This window comes from Hirundo rustica, chromosome 10 (assembly GCF_015227805.2).
Source record: "Hirundo rustica isolate bHirRus1 chromosome 10, bHirRus1.pri.v3, whole genome shotgun sequence".
In the NCBI taxonomy this organism is placed as follows: domain Eukaryota; kingdom Metazoa; phylum Chordata; class Aves; order Passeriformes; family Hirundinidae; genus Hirundo; species Hirundo rustica.
This window is the reverse complement of record NC_053459.1, coordinates 11,298,229-11,317,039: the sequence shown is the minus strand read 5'-3', so window position 1 is coordinate 11,317,039 and position 18,811 is coordinate 11,298,229. Positions and strand designations below refer to the sequence as shown.

Below are 18,811 nucleotides of genomic sequence, written 5' to 3'. Positions count from 1 at the left end.
AACATCTTTCTCTCTCTCATTCTGCACATTTGTATTTCAGTGACAAGTAAAAACTGAACTCCGAATTCAAAACCCCCAAGAGCCTTGGAGTGCAACAGCTCTTCCTAAGGCCATCTCCACTGCAGTGGAACAGTGCCACAAGGCACTGACCAAGCTAGCTCTGATGGACTCTGCCCAGTGTATGAAAACACTCAGAAACAGCTCCATTAGCTCCTTCATTCCTACTGTCAACACCCCAGGTTCCCAGAACCAACCATCCCAGTGCCAAACAGCTCATGGTGCAGCTAGGATCCAAGCCAGCTGCTCTGGAAGCATCATCACTTCATGGCACTGCATGGAGCCATTTCAATCAACCCAACAGAAGGAAAAAGGCAGCAACACATTAACACCAGCTTCCCTCCTTAAACCTATTACCTCAACATGACAAAGAAAATAATTTCAGTGTGGCAACTGATATATAATGTTTGCAATATAACAAATATTAATAGAACTATATTTTTCAAAGAGCTTTTATTTGCTTCCTTTCTTGAATATACATAAGATACACAGCACAGTTTTTATATTGGTGCATTATTCAAACACGAGATCTCAGTCCAAATACAAAACTCATGATCGTCTGAACCAGGAGGTTAACTTCCTATTCCCACGAAAAGCCAACACATGTCAGAATCCCTCTATATTCTAACACTTCTGGAAGCAGAGTATTAAAACCTAGTTCAGAAATACATAATTTCATAGTACAGAAAATATATTACCTTTACAAGAAAGAGTTTTATAAGAATTCCTTCAAAAAAGTAAACATTCATGTAAGCTCCCACTCTGCCAATCTCCCTAAATCAACTGTAGTCAAAGACCACTGGCTACCTGCGCCTTCCGGACACACGACTGTTTCAGAAGAGCAACATCATAACAGCAGAACTATCAATCAATCCTTTAGCTGCTATAAATATACTTACTTTGTAATTAAAAATACAGGAATCTCACATTTCTCAGTTACGGTTTGTCAGCTTGAATTATATATTAGCATAAAAAGCCATATAGGACCCTCCAGCACAGAAAGTCCACAAAGCCCTTACTGTCCATTGTAAGCAAAGTCAGATAAACTGTTTCCACAAAACACAGTATACCTGACATTAAAAAAAAAGTCTAGCTTGGCAACAATTCTGGTAAAAAAACATGAAAGAGACAACCAAATTTAAAAGTAGGATATGTAAAACCTGTGTCAAACAGACCTTTCTAAAGTATATCTCTCCAATGGCAAGACTCAATGACCTCACAGAAAGAACAGTAGAATGATTCACAGGAATTGTTCAGCACTGCAAACAATAGCACTCATGTGCTCCACCTCATTTTCATGAAATCACAGGTTTTAATAATTCAAATAATTTCTCTACATTCTAAACCCCAAGATACTAGACATTAAATGTTCACAGGTTATTTTTTAAATTCAGTTCCCAATCCTAACACATATATTAAAATGCACTATTGATGCACTGTTGAAAAATCCAAGCAGGGTTAGATTGTCTTACACAGAACCATGAACATTCAAGAAATGCTTGATCTATTTTGTATTCAAAATGTCAATGTTCCCACAAAAATGAAAAGTCTTGATGATTTGATTTGCTGTATTCTATAAATGTTAGTTTACAGTCAGTGTTAACATACAAAACTAGAACTGCCTCTTTCAGAGCCATACAGTCTTCACATGCACTGTAACCTACAGTCATACATAATTTCCAACTGTGCTGGAAATTTTCTATTATCCTTTATCTGACTTCTCTATTAAAAATAAACTGCTGCGTTTTCATTTTAAAATAAAGGCTATCTTCTCCCACAACTTGAAAAACAAGTATCAAAAAAGAACAAACAGTAAAAATAGAAGAAAGAAACACATTGTGCTAGTTAAGAAGCTCTAACACCTGACAGCCACAGACAGTCTGAGGAACATTTAAAAACTCCTATACACAAATTTTATATACACACCAAGATTAAGAGGTTAAGAAAATCAGCATATCTGTTTTTGCATTCATTTTGACCATTTGGGCACTGAGCTGCAACTCATGCAAACACATTTTCAAATGTATTTTTGTGCAATAATCCTCTTGTCTATAAGATCTGGCAACAGAACTAGGTCAACACTTTCACCTATGGGTATCTAAAAGCACACACCTTTTGTGTAAATGTTAGGCCTTAGTTTCTTGGATAAAACATAGCATATTTAGAAGTTCGAAAGCCAAGCAGGTCTCTCATTTCGTTCCGGAATTTTGACAAGTCCTGCCGCAGCTCATTGAGGTTTTCCACGGTGGCCTGATCTGTACTTTGCATCTTCTGTCTCATGGAAGTCAAGTAGCGGTGGACTAAGCAACACATCACCTTTTGGTAATTCTCATCTCTCTTCTGCTTCAGATTTCTCCATTCCTTTAAACAAACATAACATATTTACTATGGAAGTGGTTTTTGAGCCCTCAAGCCTGTATATAATTCTACAGAGAAGAAACGTGAACAAAATAAAAAAAGCTATTTTTAAAATACATCCTGATGTACACAAATATACAATGCATATAAACTGTCCACAAAATCCAAATTAAATTATGATCTGCTCTACCGGCAAAACTGAAAATTTTTTATCTACCTGACTTGATAATTGTTCTGTGAGCAATCAAGAGTTCCATAACCCTGAATGTGTCTCACTGCAAACTGCATAAAGTGCTTAAATTTATTTATTCAATGCTATTTTCATCAGCAAGAAGATGCAAAATTAGTATGCAAAATTGCAGGGTACAAAAAATGTTTATAAAATAAACAAACAATAAATTCCTTCCCTAACAATGGGAGGCTTCAGTGATTTTTGGTTTTGGTTTTTCTGATACTTCTGTAATATGTTTAAAACCAATTACCTTCTCCAAAGAACATTCTATCCTCACCATTTTTGAGATTAGCACATACTTCCTTAAGGTTTCTACGTGTTTTCATTCAATCAAAGCTTTTCTTTTCAGACTATTTCTGAGGGAATTGGGGGTTGGAGGGAAGTGGGTTGAAATTCCCAAACCAGAAAGTTAATAAAACCTTAAGCAGAAATAAGTAACACCTCTTTATCTTGGATGCAGCACACATTATTCTGCAGCTCCTATTTATCTTAGTAGCAGTCACCTCCTGACAGGCAGCTTCATGCGGCAATGAGTGTTTTCATTTCAGCAAGCAGCACCTTCCCAGCTGCAGAGCCCAGAGCTTGCCCACTCCTTGCTCACCTTGAGGCTGTTCTGACGTTTCACTTTGCCACTTGATGTATGAGAGCAGATCCATTTACTGAGACTGTTGAAAAGGTAACAAATAGTCTTGGGAGAGGGTATAACGTTAAAAGGAGGAGGGAGCGTGCATTTATCATCGAAGTAGCTAAGCCAAAGCTTGGCACGAGCAAACTTCCACTCCTTATCTTCATGATTCTAAAACATCAGACACATTAACAGAGAAAAGAAGCAGAAATGTTAATAGGTTATTTTATAAGTTTAATTTTCTCATACCTGAAAAATTGACCATTATTTAAGTTTGACTGTATAGCATTTTAATAGATAGATTATAGAGTATTTTAACAGGTTTGCCTGAGTAGTCAAATATTAAATACTTAAGACAAATACATATTTCTTCAATTCTCTATATACTCTGGTATAAAATTCATGAGGTACAACCCCAGATCAAATGCCAAAGCACCACACATAGCAAAATCAGCATTTGAACAGCCATTGTCTCAAGAAAGTCATCAATTCCCAGTGGGACAAAGCCCTGCACATATTCAACATAGAAATTACAATTTTTTTTTTAACCAAAGTAAATAAAAACTTCTTATTTGAAGGAGAAACATGCGCTCACATAAATAGCTCATCCATGAGGTCTATAGATCATGAGCTTACACATCATAGGAAGAAATTTGTGTAAAATCCAAAGATACAGGTAGTTGGTAATTTATCAGACACCACTTACTGCTATCAGCTGAAAACTTTTGTGAAGCATTGCCACAAGGAGTTTAGTTAATACTATCACAACCACCACGTTGTAGGTCCCAACAATGACAGCGCCCACAAAAGACTGTAATTCTTCACCGTAGCTAAAACGTGTCACAAAGATTGCAACATGTGCCAGGGAGAATATGTACCAGAAGAGAGCAAAGCACGTACCAATAAACCTACAGAAACAAGGGAAAAGATCTGCTTAGGCAAACCTTACACCAGAAGCGTTTAACAGAAATTCAGAATCAGTGAAAAAATCCAGTTCTGTTTAATTACTAGGGGTTAAAGGCTAAAACAATAGTTATTTTATGGATCTCAAACTCACGAATGGAATGTGTCGTTGCTCTGTTGTTCACAGAAAATGCCCGCACAGTCCTTTTCTTCATTTAGAGTAAATCCTTTATCATAAAGTTGGGTCAATCCAATTGTGAAGGAGAACAAGACAAGAAGAAACATGCCCAGAAATTTTCCAAAATCTTGTAGCATCTGCCCCATTGAAATCTGAAATAGATTTATTTATAATTTTAGTAAAATGTCGTTATTTTTATTTGTATTGTTCCCTTCAGCCTTTGATCAACCAAAAAATCTATTTACATTTTAAATATTTACATTAAATTTTGATATGCTAAACTGACCTTAAGGTCAGGAGATAACCTTGTACTGTTTTTCAGAGAAAAAATCTAGATATTAAAAAGAGTATATAAGTAATTTTAACATCACCTGGAAAATTAATATCTTCCAAATAACCATAAGCAGTAGTATGTGCACCATGTAATTTATTTGCAATACCAGTGGTAATAAGGAACTCACAGGTCATCAGACAAAAGCAGTAAATTAAATGCATTTGAACACAAATGCCATCATAGAAAGTTAAGAAAACACTTAGAAGAACACTAAATTAATCAAAACATTTTGAATCATTTATCACTAATTTAAAAAAAGGTAGTATACAAAAGCCCATCTGCAGAATACAAAATTAGTTTATGTATGATTTTAAATAAACACGTGTGTAGGTACACAGAAATTGAAGGATAAAGCATACAAGGTGTGACAGTAAATTCAATTAGTTTTCATTTCAAAATATCCTACACAGAACTTTGCAACAGTAGAAACACAGCACCTTTAAAAAAACCCAATATGCTTGTGATTTTTTCCAGCTCAGGAAAGACCTTGATTTGCTTTTGACATAAGCACAAATTTTTACACGGACACAGCATAAACTGTTTATATAATTTAATCAGTCTTCCTTCAAACTTCCTCAGAACAGTGTACCATTATAAAAAATGCAAATATACGTAATGTGGGATCGGGTGAATCTGATCTATACAAATCAGTGTGGAAAGCCTGGTCCTATATGAATCAAAAGCTGTACCAAATCACAGCCCAGAAGCGTAGCACAACTGCCAGGTTTTGCAAGTACAGCTTTACGGAGAGATGAACTCCCAGTGCTCCCTCCTCTGCTGCTGGGAACTCACCACGTACGTCCTGCAGCACAGCACATGGGGAGTCTGTACAGTTTGTAATGGTCACGGAGATTCTGCAGCTGTGGGCAGAGCTCTGCACCAATTCTGTGCACGTTTGCTCAGGGAATGACTGTACTCCTCATCGAACTGTTTCATCACATCCAACCCTTTCATGAAAAAAACCCAACCCAAATACCAACAACAGAACATTTTCCCTTTAACACATGGTTCCAGGCAAGAGAGAGAAAAAGTAGACGAAACAGGAATGCACAAAAAGTGCAAATTGCCCCAAACGCTTTTGTTTGGAAGAGAGTGTAATAACCCATCCCAAATGCCAGTTGCTTTCTTCATAGGTTCATGGTTTCCCTCTCTAAGTAATTACAATTTCTAAGCACTTGAAACCTAATTATCTCATCTAGGGAAGTACTACTCTACCTTCTGTTAATAATAAAATCCACCACACACAGCCAACTTACAAATCTGGATTATAACAGGTTTTATTAGCCAATGAGTCAAGTAACTGAAGGCTTAAAAATAACTCTTAAGAGCCAAGAGCACCCGGTAGCTGCCTTCCCCCGCCCCCCATGCTGGGTTTCCATGCCATATTTGATTACCACCATCTGAACTTTGTGACCTACTTTCAGAAAATACTGTAAGAGTTGTTGCACCGGCCCTACTGGCCAGCAGTAATAAGGTAAGCTCCTGTGTGCCTCTGAATGGGGTGACTGTTGACTGTTTTTATTTACTTGGAAATTTCATAACAGCCTCCTAATAAAAAACTTGTGAAAGACCTAGTACATAAATAAATATGCACATTAAACAGTGAATCTCTTTAAAATGTGGAGAGACTTCAGTGTTCAATCAATTTGTACAACCCTAGTGCTTAATGCAACATCAAGTCTTTAGTACTTTTTTCAAAGTGTGCAAGTACATTTTCATTTAAAATGTGTAAACTGGATAATTAGATAATTAAAATGTGGGAGGTTTTACTGTCATCATTACTGGAAGGCTCTAACAAATACCAAGCAAGAAGAAACCTGTTCTCCCTTCTTATAATCGCCAATATATAGGTGAGTATTTCAATACTCTTGAGAGATTTATATTTTTCAAACAAAAGCAATTTGCACAACACAAGGTGCAGCTTCAAGGAGATCACAGACATAAACAGAAAGGCTGTTGATAACTCTTCCTTGCTACACAATTATTCATCTATCTCTTTAGAGATAAGAAGCTAAGGCAATTATTTACATAATATATAAAGTATAAAGATCAGGATGAACCCGATTCTTATACTTTCCAAACTGTGAAAGCTTAGGTATTATGTTAAGCTTAAAACAGATTAAAACAAAAAGACAGTATAGGTATAGCTATCATGGAAAAAACCATTAACTGAACTACACAAGGTCTTTCATTCTTTTTCTTACTTTTCCCATCTGAATCAGTAGATTTTACACAAGAGATGAATTTAAAAAAAATCGAACTTCAATGCAGTATTACTTCTTTCTGCTTTTCACTTTCTTACTTTAACATTTTTTCCTGTTTTCAGTAAGACTCTTGATAGTAAATTAGGTTTAATATTTTTCAAAAATAATGATATTCACCTGGAGTGGTCCCAGAATGGAGCTGGTTGTGTACATGAAGAAGAGACGCAGGTAACTAAGAACATTGGCAAAGGCAAAAAGGCCTTCGGCCACTAGGGTAGGATGGAATGCATCCCAGTCCTTCCTTTCAGCATAATCATGAAACTGCAACATGAAAAAAGACAAGTTGAGATAACGAACATTATAAATACAGAAATGTACCCATACATCTCTCCCTACTTCTACTTCCAACACAGGTAAGAGCAGAGAAGAAATTAACATATATCACTCATAGGTGTCATACCTCTTTCAACAAAAGAATTTTAAAAGCCATTCCTGAGGGAGCCAGAAATCAGACAATTTAAATTCAACACCAAATTCTGCCACTCACTTGTTCAAACCATTTATTCTCCTGTTCTGCTTTCACTTTTACTCTCTTTTGCACAGTCTACTGAAACAGGGACTCGGGCACTTAAAAACACGTGCATTGCTTTGTACAATAGGCCTCAGTCAAAATTGCATGGAAAAGAAAACCAATGTACGCATGCAATTGCAATGTGGTGACAGCTGTTCCTTGAGGTATTATCCACTAGGAACTACTATTCAACTTATTCAGGGAATATCCACAGATTCCTAACTTTTGGTTTGGCTGAAAATACTCAGCATTTGTATTTCCAGCTTCTGCTGTCTCAAAATGGACATTCAAAAACCAAGGAACTCCCAGCTGCTTTATAATAACACCCCAAAGCCTGCTGCACAAAGGTGGCAAGAAATAGGGGTAAATATTTTGTTACATACTGCAACTGCACATGTACAGATCCTTCTGCTACAGAGACTCTTCCTTTATTTCTTACAGTTTTGGGGCCTATAATGGACCTAAGATGCAAACTGAACATTTTTATTTGGTTTTCTATATGATTTATAAACTCTAAAAATAAATTTGGCCATATAAAAAGGGAAACCCCCCCCATTATATGCCTATTGTAGAGGACAGGAGTCCTGCATCTTCCAAAAGGTTACAATTTAAATTGGCAACAATGGGTCTTATCTCAGCAAAGGAGCTACTACTAGAGAATGCTGGTAATTCTACTACTACTAATACTACTAGCAAATGGCTGGGAAAGCAGCCCAGTGTGGCATTCTCCCTCTAGTTTTTTTCCAAGAAATGGAGCCTTCCTCTCCAAATGATTACCAGCCTCTGAATCAATGCTAGGATAGGGAAAGGAGCCAAACACCAAGTTGGGAAGAACTGAAGCCGTTTATTTTCCTCCCAACTGCCAGACAGCTGTCAACTTGCAGTTTTCAAGACACAATAATGGTGCTACTGCACTGGCTTGGATTTTGCTGTAATATTCACATTCAATTGGTCTGGCAGTTTGCCATGTGCTGTGTGGTTAACAACACATGCAACAGAATGGCACTGATCATTTTCAAAACTCTTATTTTCAATCAAATCCAGATGGCTTTTCATAGAGACAAGACAAGGCTTCTCTATGGTCTCAGGGCTTTTATCCTTATCACCAAAGAAAACCCCAACCAAAAAAACCCCACCAAGCCAAAATCAATTAAAAATCTACCATTTATGACATTTAAATATATGTAATCAAAAGCTAAATAAAACTCTCTGCAACAAAAATGCCCTAGGCAACTCAAACTCAGAGAGTACTATTAGCTTTCTGCATAGTACTGAATCAGGCAAGCTCAAATGCCCAATGAGATGAGATGCATTTTCCTGAAAAAAACCCAAACCATTTGGAAGACCAGCCAGCTCTTCCAAGGCAGACAGTAGCTCTGTTTGGGGGTTCCAAGTGCTTGGACATGTGATGTGTTTTCTCACTCCCATCTGCCTGATCAACTGCGCTTTGAAGACCAAAGAGCAACAAGACCCGAGGTCTGTACAGCTGCACAACCCATAGCACACAGAGCATGGGAGCCCAAAGCCTGCAGTGCCCCACGTCAGAGGCTGTTACTAATGTTCATTTAACCACAACACAGCACATGTAACACACCTTCAGGTACTCTGCAGCAATTTACTAAAATCATACCTGCTCAGTCAGCCCCACAGGAGCTTTGGATCTATGAAGATTGGTGCTCACCTTGTTATGGGCCACGACTTTGAGAGCAAAAGTTGCCAAATACAGGGAATTCATGACAAAACTAAGCTGATTGCGGGATTCTTCTAAAAAATCTTCTAAACCATCATACCAGAGCCTCTTAACATCTGACCACACCATCCCTGCCGGAAAAAGAATAACCCCGTTTTAATGATTATGTTGCTTAGATATAACTTTTAAATCCTACTTGAAATCTATATTAGAATATTACATGCAGAAAAGTCGTATTTCCGTAGCCTTTAATTAAAATTACCAAGACCACCTAATAACACACTTTGTCTACAGGAGACTTGATGGAACAAAAGATTTTACAAAATTATAGTATTTCATTTCAAAGCAAAGGAGGAATCTGACTTGTACTCAAAATTTGAAGTTTTCAGGTTTCTTTAAAGACCTGCCTGTGCTTGTGTGGGAAATACTACGTATTTCCAAAATCTGCAAGAACTACTCAATAGTTTTAATACAGCTCGATTGTGAAAGGAATCACCATTACACAAAAATTCCCTCACCCTAAAATATCAAATAAATCACCCTCAGAATTACTTAGATAAAATGCGTGTTTTTACTATTATCACTGCTTTTTACAAGTCAAATGAAACAAACGATACATATCTAGTTACCTTACATTAAGAAAGGTAAATCTTAATATAAAAACAATTGCATACCAGACAACCAGAACCAAGGTAAAAGTTATGAACCTTCAACCAAAGTTCTGGAGAACTCCACAAATATTATACCTGTGCTCCCTCTGCTGCATCAACCAGAAGTGACATGCAGCCTTTCTGGTACAGCTAGGATAATCGGTGGCAAGGACATACAGAAATAGAAAACCATAACATGGGAAAAGAGTAATTCTTTTTGTGTTTTGAAACAAGCATGAGGTAAATGCACACCTCTAATCTCTTAGACTAAACCGGAGCATGCATACATAAACATACACAACATCTACTTGTATCTTTACACCGTGTACCAACTGTGCAGCAAGTCCAAATTTTGTTATTAACTACTTTTCCAATCAAGCATTACAGAACTGGTCATGAAAGACTAAGTTATTACTCATTGCTGATGTACCAGCAGATTTTTATATATATTCAACTGGAAATTTTTTATATATATATTCAAGAACTGCCATCCAATCCAGTCAAATAATACCTACCAATAAGCCATATTATCAGAAGATAGTCTATTCTCTCAAGGGCTGGTCCCATTGTATTCTTCTTATTCTCGTTGTAGACAAGGGAGTACAAATTAAGTAATAACAGAAATGTGAAATATGAAGCTCCATGAATAATAAACTTCATAAAGGGAGTGTGAATTATTCGACCTACTCGAGATTTAGGAGCTAACAAGTAACACAGGGACAGAACTGGCCAGAAAATGCCAACCATGAGAACAGTGAGGATCTTCTTGCAGGTGTGCTTGCGCCGATAGCCGGCCATCTGCCCGAACCACACCGTGTTGAGAAACTGCTGGCAGTTGGACTGGGCAACAAACTGGGGGAGAAGGGGGAGAAACAAACAAGGAATCACTCTCAGATTTCTTAACACACACTACTAAGCTGCATAATTAAAATTCATTTTCTAACTATATGTATACCACATGTTTACCATAAAATGTTGATATTTTCCAAGCCCTGTAGTAGAAGCAAGCTACGCTCAATCCCAGAGGAACACCAAAATACTTCAGTGTACTTGATAAGTGCAGGCCAGAAATGTGTAATGCTGGTTGTGGGGCGTTCCAGAACTACAGCTTAGGACTTTTAAATGCGATGTATTTCAACAGTTTCAGAACAGTTTAAGCCTAGGCACGCAGAACAGACAGAATTATGTAATTCCTTTTGTAATACTAACTAAAAATGGATTTTGCATGAAAAGGAAACTTCCACTCTGTCCTTGGTCCTTGTACTAGAATCCCACTAATACCCATTTGCCTTCCAGCACAGAAAACTAGTGTTATAATTTATGAAGGGACAAAAATGACAATAACCTACTGCATGGAGGAAGTTGCATATTGATGGCATAAAACGTGCCGCTATTCTGGAACAGAGGGGCTATTCAGTTATACCAGCATGGCTCCAGCCTGATTACTGAGCAGCACAGGCAAGGCCTGAGACAAAGATGAACAGTTAATGACCAGTGAGAAGATGATAAATCATGTTTGGCACCTAAGGATCCATGCCTCTCTAGGCAAGGATTTAATGAGGAACTGAATAAATAATTACCACTACCAGAGCTGTTCATAAAAAAGCAGTAGCCCATATTCCAATACAGAAAATATGACATTCATCTCCACAGTAAGCACTGAGAATCACTCAGTATCCTGCAGCATCCATGTTTCACATACTGGTACCTGTTTATTATCATCTCTTCTATAGCTCCTGCAAATTTATTTCCACTTCTGTGTCCAGAGGCAGAACAAAGTAATTACTTACTAGCAAAATAAGATATGGAAAGTCTATCAAGTTACTGCAAAGACAAACCTCTTTTTGATTATATTTGATTGCAAGTTTTAAGCGGCTTAAGTTCATCCTCTCTTCCAACAATCCTCGCTTGTCTACGTGTTCATCACTGGAGGTGTGATTCAGGATCACTTCCAGCTCCCGGGAATTCCGCGCTTGTGCAAGTAAATCTTTAGCAAAGGTTTTGCACTGTTGAGCGAGCTCCTCATAATCATTTCTGAAACACACAGAAGCAGTACGTACTATTACACTGGCCCTGTATTTTCCACTGAATCATGAACTAGCCATTTACAGCTGGGATTGTATGTTATGTTAAAACAAATTAGAAGTAAACCACCCTGCAAGTCCCATGTCAAGGTCCAAGCATTCCTAAGACAACTCTGAGTAGTTTTCACCATGTAACGTGACAATTCCGTTTCAATTTAACTTGCAAGATCACTCGAGAAAATCTGGCAAACAGGCTCACAGTGTACAAATTCTTATGTCATGAGTTCCATACACAGAGTTAAAGCTTAGAGTTATTTGCAGGCCATGAGAAAGTGTAGCTGTCACAAAATATGGTACTGGTAAGCAATCACTCGGACTTTCCAAATGGACAGGAAATCGTTTGGGGTTTTGCTTTATTCCTGTCATCTGAAAACTGAAGTCTATTCACTAAATATTATGTATTAATGTATTAAACACATGAAGAGAAACCAGATGACTTCCTTGTCTTACCTTGCACATAGTCCATTTTAATGCCAAGCTGTATCACAAAAATGCAACAATTGAACTCTTATTACAAAAAACAGGTAGCTAAAATGCAGAAAATTCACATGTTGTTTAAGAAAGTAGAATTTTTCCTAATATAAACACTTGCTTTCACGTTCTTGGAAAGTTTTTGTGCTGGTAAGTTAGAAAATGGTAAAAATCTGCATTGTTTAAACGTGAAATTTCACTGAGCTTTGGTCATCATAACAGAGCATTTTCAGCATGAAGTCTTCTACACACATATGTGTATTTTAAATATATACACATATGTGCTCTTCAAAGTCTTATAATGAGCAAAATTAAGAAACAATACCAAAACCAACTGCCAGCATAAGTCAAGTCAGTATAAGCAAGGTATTGCATATTTCTACCCTGATACAGAAAAAAGTGCAGAGTTCCAATGAGATACTGGTATGGTTAATTGGTGTGTGATTTCCAAGTAAGTCGGCATTTCGCATAATTTCTGTTTATTTTCGCAGAGTAGAGCTGAAATTTGAACTGTTGGTGCAACTACACACATTGAAATGTCTATACCTAAAGAGATTTAAAGTAATTAAACTGTCAAAATGACTACCAATGAGGCATAAATTATATTATTAACTTATTATGTCTAATTATCAATTTAAACATTCCATTTACAAAAAATTGAGACTAAACTTTTTCTAATGCATACATACTTCTATACCTGTAATTTCATAAAAATATTCAAACTGATTTTTGTTTTCAATTCCTACCTGAACTCAACCTCAACGAGGCTTAATTCTTTCAAGTCCGCACTAAGTTCAAAAGCTCTTAGGATTGGATCCTCCTCTGTCAACATTATTAAGGCAGGACTGGCCAAACACCGATAAATGTCCAGACGAAATCTGTGACAAAAGAACAGCAAACACAAGGAAGAAGTTTTATTTCATTAGCAGCTTCAATCCAGAATCTGTTCAAAGGTTTGACTTAAATGGCCAGCTGAAAAACGAAACAATTTGGTTTGTCAAAATCAGACACTACAAACATAAACTCAGTATGTCCTGGAAGACAGATGACATATTTAGAACCCCTAAGTATGCAAAATCGGGCAAACTGGTTCCCTCTTCTTTTCCTCACTACTTCCACTGCTATCAGTAATCAGCAGAAGTTCTAGATTAAATTAAGAGCTGCTATCTCAAATATTTCTACTGTTTGTCTGCTTTGGATACCCTGACATCTTCTCTCACACTGAAGTTAATGATATAGGGAATAGGATGGATACCAGAATGTGGCCTGTGGTAGGTCAGCACCAAAAACTCAAATCCTCTCACTTCTCTTATTTTTTAGTATTTTGGATACAGACTGAAGTAACTATACAATAATTATTGCGTATTGTAATTGCAGTACACTTATGATCTTTGAACTCTGTCATTTTTCATCCGAATTATCTCATAATTAATTTTATTCAACCCTCAAATATGTTCTCAAGTTAACCACACAAAATATTTACCAGATTGCTACATCCCTCTCCTCATCTGAATCTTTATTAAAAAGCTTTCTACTTTCAAAAATACTGAAGGAAAAAAAAAAAAAGAAAGAAAGAATATTGTCTTTAGTTTGCATTCATCAATTCATGCCAAATAAACACTTTTAGAAACAAGATTCAGAATTATCCACTTCCTCATTCTGGCTCACAAACCCCCAAGTATTAAAACTAACTTGATAAAAATTTTATTTGCATAGTCCCTGTGGCCTCAAGCCAAAAGTAGCTAGAATGTTTGAGACACACCTGGTAGAAAGGAAAGGCACATAGTGACCATGCACAGTGACTAAAAGTATAGAACCAAAATGGAAAAAACCCACTGCCTCCCACCAACCTTTTCAGGCACAACCATTCCCAAGTACTGCCATCTTTCACAAAAAGAGCTACAATACATTAAAGGAATCCACTCATAAAACTTCACCTTAAAAAGAGAAAGGAAACATACCAAATCTGACCCAGGCAATACCAGAGAATTAAGAATCTTTTTATTATGGCTCATGACTGCTAAGTCTTACCTGGAATGTCGCAGACTGTCTTTTTTGTTCTTGGCAGTGCACAGTGTGCACTCACAGCCCACAGCATGAGGTTTGGGTAATGATATGTCTTGCTTCAACAGCATGGTGAGAATTTCATAGTTGTTACGATGAGCAGCTAAAATTACCGGTGCCACATCCATGGTTGTTGAGTACTCTGGGTTCTGAATGCGCTCCATTAATTTCTGGAATAAAATGTAGGAAGCATCTAAATTTATTACCCACAGTTCTGCTGCATGGAAGGGGGTTTTTGACTTCAACCAAGAATTTCTCCTTCAAAATACTTTCCAATGTTTCATAACATGAACAGAAAGAAAAGTATGTAACAACATAAACAGTATCTGTCAGATAAATACTAAAAAAGAATAAAAGACCCAGATACTTTTCTGGTTAATTTACACAGATATACTGCCCATTTTTCCAATACACACAGAATATCAGAAATTGTTATTCTGCTCTCCTTTGTCAAAAAATTATTGTACTTACTACTGAAGTGCAGAAAAAATATCCTGAATGTGTTACACTCTGTTACACAACACCTTATTCCTTCCCTGCCTCCACCTCCTTTTTGTGCTTTCAAAAGTTCCTTGATACTTAAGCACTAACAAGGTAAGCTTCAGTCGCTTAATTTCAAGGTGGTGGTCTGATGTTTATAGATTTGCTGTGAAAATCTATGAAGCTTCAATAGATGAATAAAAGCTTTTTAAGCCAAGGCTGCTAGCTACCTTGCAAACAGACTACTAGAAAAGATTTATAATCACTAGGTTTTTTCTCTTCTGAACCATGTATGTGTTTGGCAGGTATAAAGCCACAGAATTCCTTAGGTGATAAAGCAAAGAATGTATTTCAGCTTTCAAGACAAAGAGGTTACAAAAATAATCTCTGGTATCCAAATTCTATCACTTTACAGATGCAGAATTTAAGAACATTGTTTTAAATACTACAGATACCCAAAAAAAGCAAGAGCCTTCACAGCCCCAACGAAAAATCAAGGAGTAACAACACTTAACCACAATGGTTGGTCTGGAGGATCGTTTTGGGCGGTGATTAAGTAGAATGTCAACAGCTCCCACCACTTCTGAGTCAATAGCCACCAAAAGTGCATCCGAGGACTAAGTAAAGAAAAGAAATCATTTGTGAAAACAGCAGTAACCTAAACAGCACAAAGAGACAAACTCAAGCTAAACTGCATTTTTTAATGTGCTTTTTAAATTTAATTTTTAAGTACTAAAATGATGTTCTGTATTATCACCAGGCATATGATCAGGATACAAATTCAAGTTGCCATTGCAGGAGTTCACATAGCATTAATGACAATTTGTATCACTGCAACAACAGCACAGGAATCAACTGAATAAATTACTTTCCAGCAAAGATGATACAGAAGACTTATAAAAATCAAGTTTGAAGATCCAGTTTACCAGGTTACTAGACAGATTAAAAGCAAGTGTTAGTGTAACACAGCTCAGGCATATGGGATGCTTCAGCCCTGCATTTGTAATTCTGGAGTACAGCTAGGAAAATAAGCTTTTTCCTTCTTGGCTGGTAACCAACCACTTCTGCACCTTCTATTCCACTGAGATAAGCAGCTTTTCATTTTTCCTACAGATGATATTGTTCTTCTTGATTCATTTAGAAAAATTCAGATTTTTACTTTAAAAAAATAAAAGAAAAAACCACAGCTTTTATTACTGGTACTAGTTCAGGTAGGGAAAAGCTTGTGGTTTTATTCATGCCCAACATCAAACAATGTAACAAAAGATGGTACTTTTCCTTGTCTTTCATATTTAATCCATCACAGCTTCACCTCTCCCACCAGGAGCAGAGATGCTGCATACATTTAAGTCTTGGTTGGTAGGAAACTGCCCTGCCATCAAGCACAGACCAAGTTTAACAAGAAAGCACCACAGAAATGCATGTTTGCCTTAACTTAAAATCAACAAATATAAGATGATTTTTTCTGCGCTACCATTTAAAAAGTTAATATATTCTACAGCCAAAGGGGTTTTTTGCATTTTACACTTTTTAATGTAAGGCACTCATACCATGTACCTTTTTTCTTGAGGATAATGTATGTATTATATCACCAGCAGTAGTAAAATTTAAAATAAAACTCAAACTTGTAAATATAATAGAAAACATTACTTAAACATTTGCCACACCAATAAAGTTCCATGAAAAAGTTAACTTGTGAGAAGAAACCACTGTCACGATTACTTCTTCCAATTTACTAGAAAAACAACTGAACTGCCTAAAAGACAGACTGCATTTATGTCAAAATTCTGACAGATTAACAAAGAAGATATATGACTACACTGAACGTTTTTAACAACATTTGTTGCATACCTGGCAGCCATAATCCAAAAGCAGCTGTAGTATGTCCAAGTTTTCATTTTCAATGGTTATGGTAACAGCATTTCGTCCAAGCACATCCACACAATTTATGTTCATTTCACCTGAGCTGTTTTCCTCTAAGAGCTTCTTAACCATGTAATAGTCACCTGCAGAAGTAAGGTAGGGCTATCACTTCATGTTATAAAGTAATAAAAGAATGTGATAATTTTAAGTACCAGCTACCATTCAAACAAGACACTATTCCATAGCTGACAACAGTCACTGAGTTTATCAGACAAGTAAGAAGTCAAGGTAGATATGCATCCTCTCATCAGGGAGATAACTAGAGATATTTCAGGAGATTTCTCTTCAGGAAAGCACTAGACAGGTACTTTAATCCACCCGTTTAGTTTCAGTCCTAAAAATAAACACACACAAAAGCACGGGTGCTTTTTAAAACTGTCTCTAGAGTAACAAATTACTTTGCAACACAGAAGACCATGACCAAGAGAGATCTCAGTGTAGAATACTTATATGTAGAAGTACATGTAGAACACAGCAAAATACATATCAAGAGTACTGAACCAGCTGTTATACACACAACTGGGTTTTGTTACTTTTTTGTTATGCAGCCTTTTAGCACCCTGAACCTCTGTTTATAGTTAAAGAGAGAAATCCATGGCTTCCTCTGATGTTCAGGACAGACTGCACCAGCTGTGCAGATGCAAGGCATCCCACCACCGAGAGTCCCAGAGCAAAACTGCTAAGCCGGCTGCCGAATGCCACTGCAGAAATACCGCTGCTGTGGCTGTGAGCTAACCTGAGCTCGGGGCCAGCACGCAGCCCTGCGAGCGAACACCCCAGCTCGGCTCCTGCAGCCGCGCTTGTGCCCCAAGCACGCAGAGCCGCGCAGGACCTCTAAAAGCATACCCTGGAGTCCAACGTTTCAGACCTTTTTAAGATCATTTTGATTTAAAGCCACGTTTCGACTCAAAGGTAACTAAATATAGGCTTAAAGCAAGCAGCGTATATTAGAAAGACAGATCTCCTCCTATCCATCACCAATGGTGCAAATCGCAGGATACCGGTCGCGTTTATCCTGGGGATGTCTAGATAAGCCCCAGTTTCACTGCAGCTCTCTCCCCAGAGACTCTTTTAACAGCGAATACCTCCCAGATTCCTCCGACACGAACGGAGCGCCCTCAGGAACGCGGCGGGATCCGGCCCCGCGCCTCCCTTCCCGCTCAGGGGCCAGCGGGAGGCGGCGGGCCCGGACCCCAGGGCGGGACCCGCACAGCGGGAGAGGGAGGACAGCCCGGGGCTGACACCCGGCCACGGCCGGGCCCGCGGAGCGAGCGGCCCACACCTCGGCGGGGGGAGGGGGGGAAGGGGGGCGGCCGGCGGGGCAGGTACCTTTGTCGCAGGCCAGCAGGAAAAGCTTCTCGTCCAGCGTGGTCTCCTCCTTCACCTGCCGCACATCCTTCAGAGCCAGCAGCTTGTTGGGCGAGGCCGAGGCGGACGGGTCCGCGCTCTGGTACAGGGCGGCCATGGCTCCGCCAGGCCCATGCGGAGCGGGCGGGGCGGTGTCGCGGCCCCCCCCGCTGCCCCTCGGCACCGCCGGCGAGCGGGGCAGCGGCCCCGGCCAGGTCAGCCCTGGCTGGCGGGCAGGGCCGGGCCGGGCCGGGCGGGGCAGGGCAGGGCCGGGCCGGGCCGGCGCTCCCCGCCGCAGTGCGCAGGCTCCCGCCCCGCCGCCGGGGCAGCGCAGCGGGCGGAGCGCTGGGGCCGCGGCCCTGCCCCTCCCCACAGCCGGGCGGGGGCCGCCGGCTGCTGTGAGGGACGCGGAGCGCGCACTGTGCAGCCGCTGCTGCGCTGACTTACAGCTGTTATCTTCCAGCTGCTACAGTAACTGCGGCCCTGTTCATCACAGCATCAGAGGCATCGCGTGAAAACTCATCTCGCTTTCCTTCGAAGTAATTCTGGACACTTACAGCGATAGTTTATAAAATGGGAAATACTGGCCTTTACGGAGTAAGGTACCAAGTGTCTGGCAGGTAAATACAGTACTTTAAGA

General features: G+C 38.8%; 1 protein-coding gene across 1 annotated transcript; it reads right to left on the bottom strand.

The window, feature by feature from the left end:
* Window positions 1-495: 495 nt before the first annotated feature.
* TRPC1 (transient receptor potential cation channel subfamily C member 1) lies at window positions 496-18,422 on the bottom strand. The gene is made up of 13 exons (XM_040074389.2): window positions 18,154-18,422; window positions 16,753-16,907; window positions 15,417-15,518; window positions 14,389-14,591; window positions 13,104-13,235; window positions 11,641-11,836; window positions 10,318-10,654; window positions 9,144-9,283; window positions 7,069-7,212; window positions 4,330-4,505; window positions 3,979-4,180; window positions 3,249-3,443; window positions 496-2,418 (listed from the first exon to the last, which is right to left on the bottom strand). The coding sequence occupies exons 1-13, from the start codon at window positions 18,287-18,289 to the stop codon at window positions 2,191-2,193; spliced, it is 2,346 nt and encodes a 781-aa protein (XP_039930323.1). The 5' UTR covers window positions 18,290-18,422; the 3' UTR covers window positions 496-2,190.
* Between the last annotated feature and the right edge of the window lie 389 nt (window positions 18,423-18,811).

Coding starts and splice junctions, on each gene's coding strand:
- TRPC1 (XM_040074389.2), bottom strand. CDS start 18,289: ATGGCCGCCCTGTACCAGAGCGCGGACCCGTCCGCCTCGGCCTCGCCC. Junction 14,592..15,416: donor CCTCCAGACCAACCATTGTG/GTTAAGTGTTGT, acceptor ATTTTATTCCAG/AAATTAATGGAGCGCATTCA. Junction 10,655..11,640: donor TCAAATATAATCAAAAAGAG/GTTTGTCTTTGC, acceptor CTTCTCCCCCAG/TTTGTTGCCCAGTCCAACTG.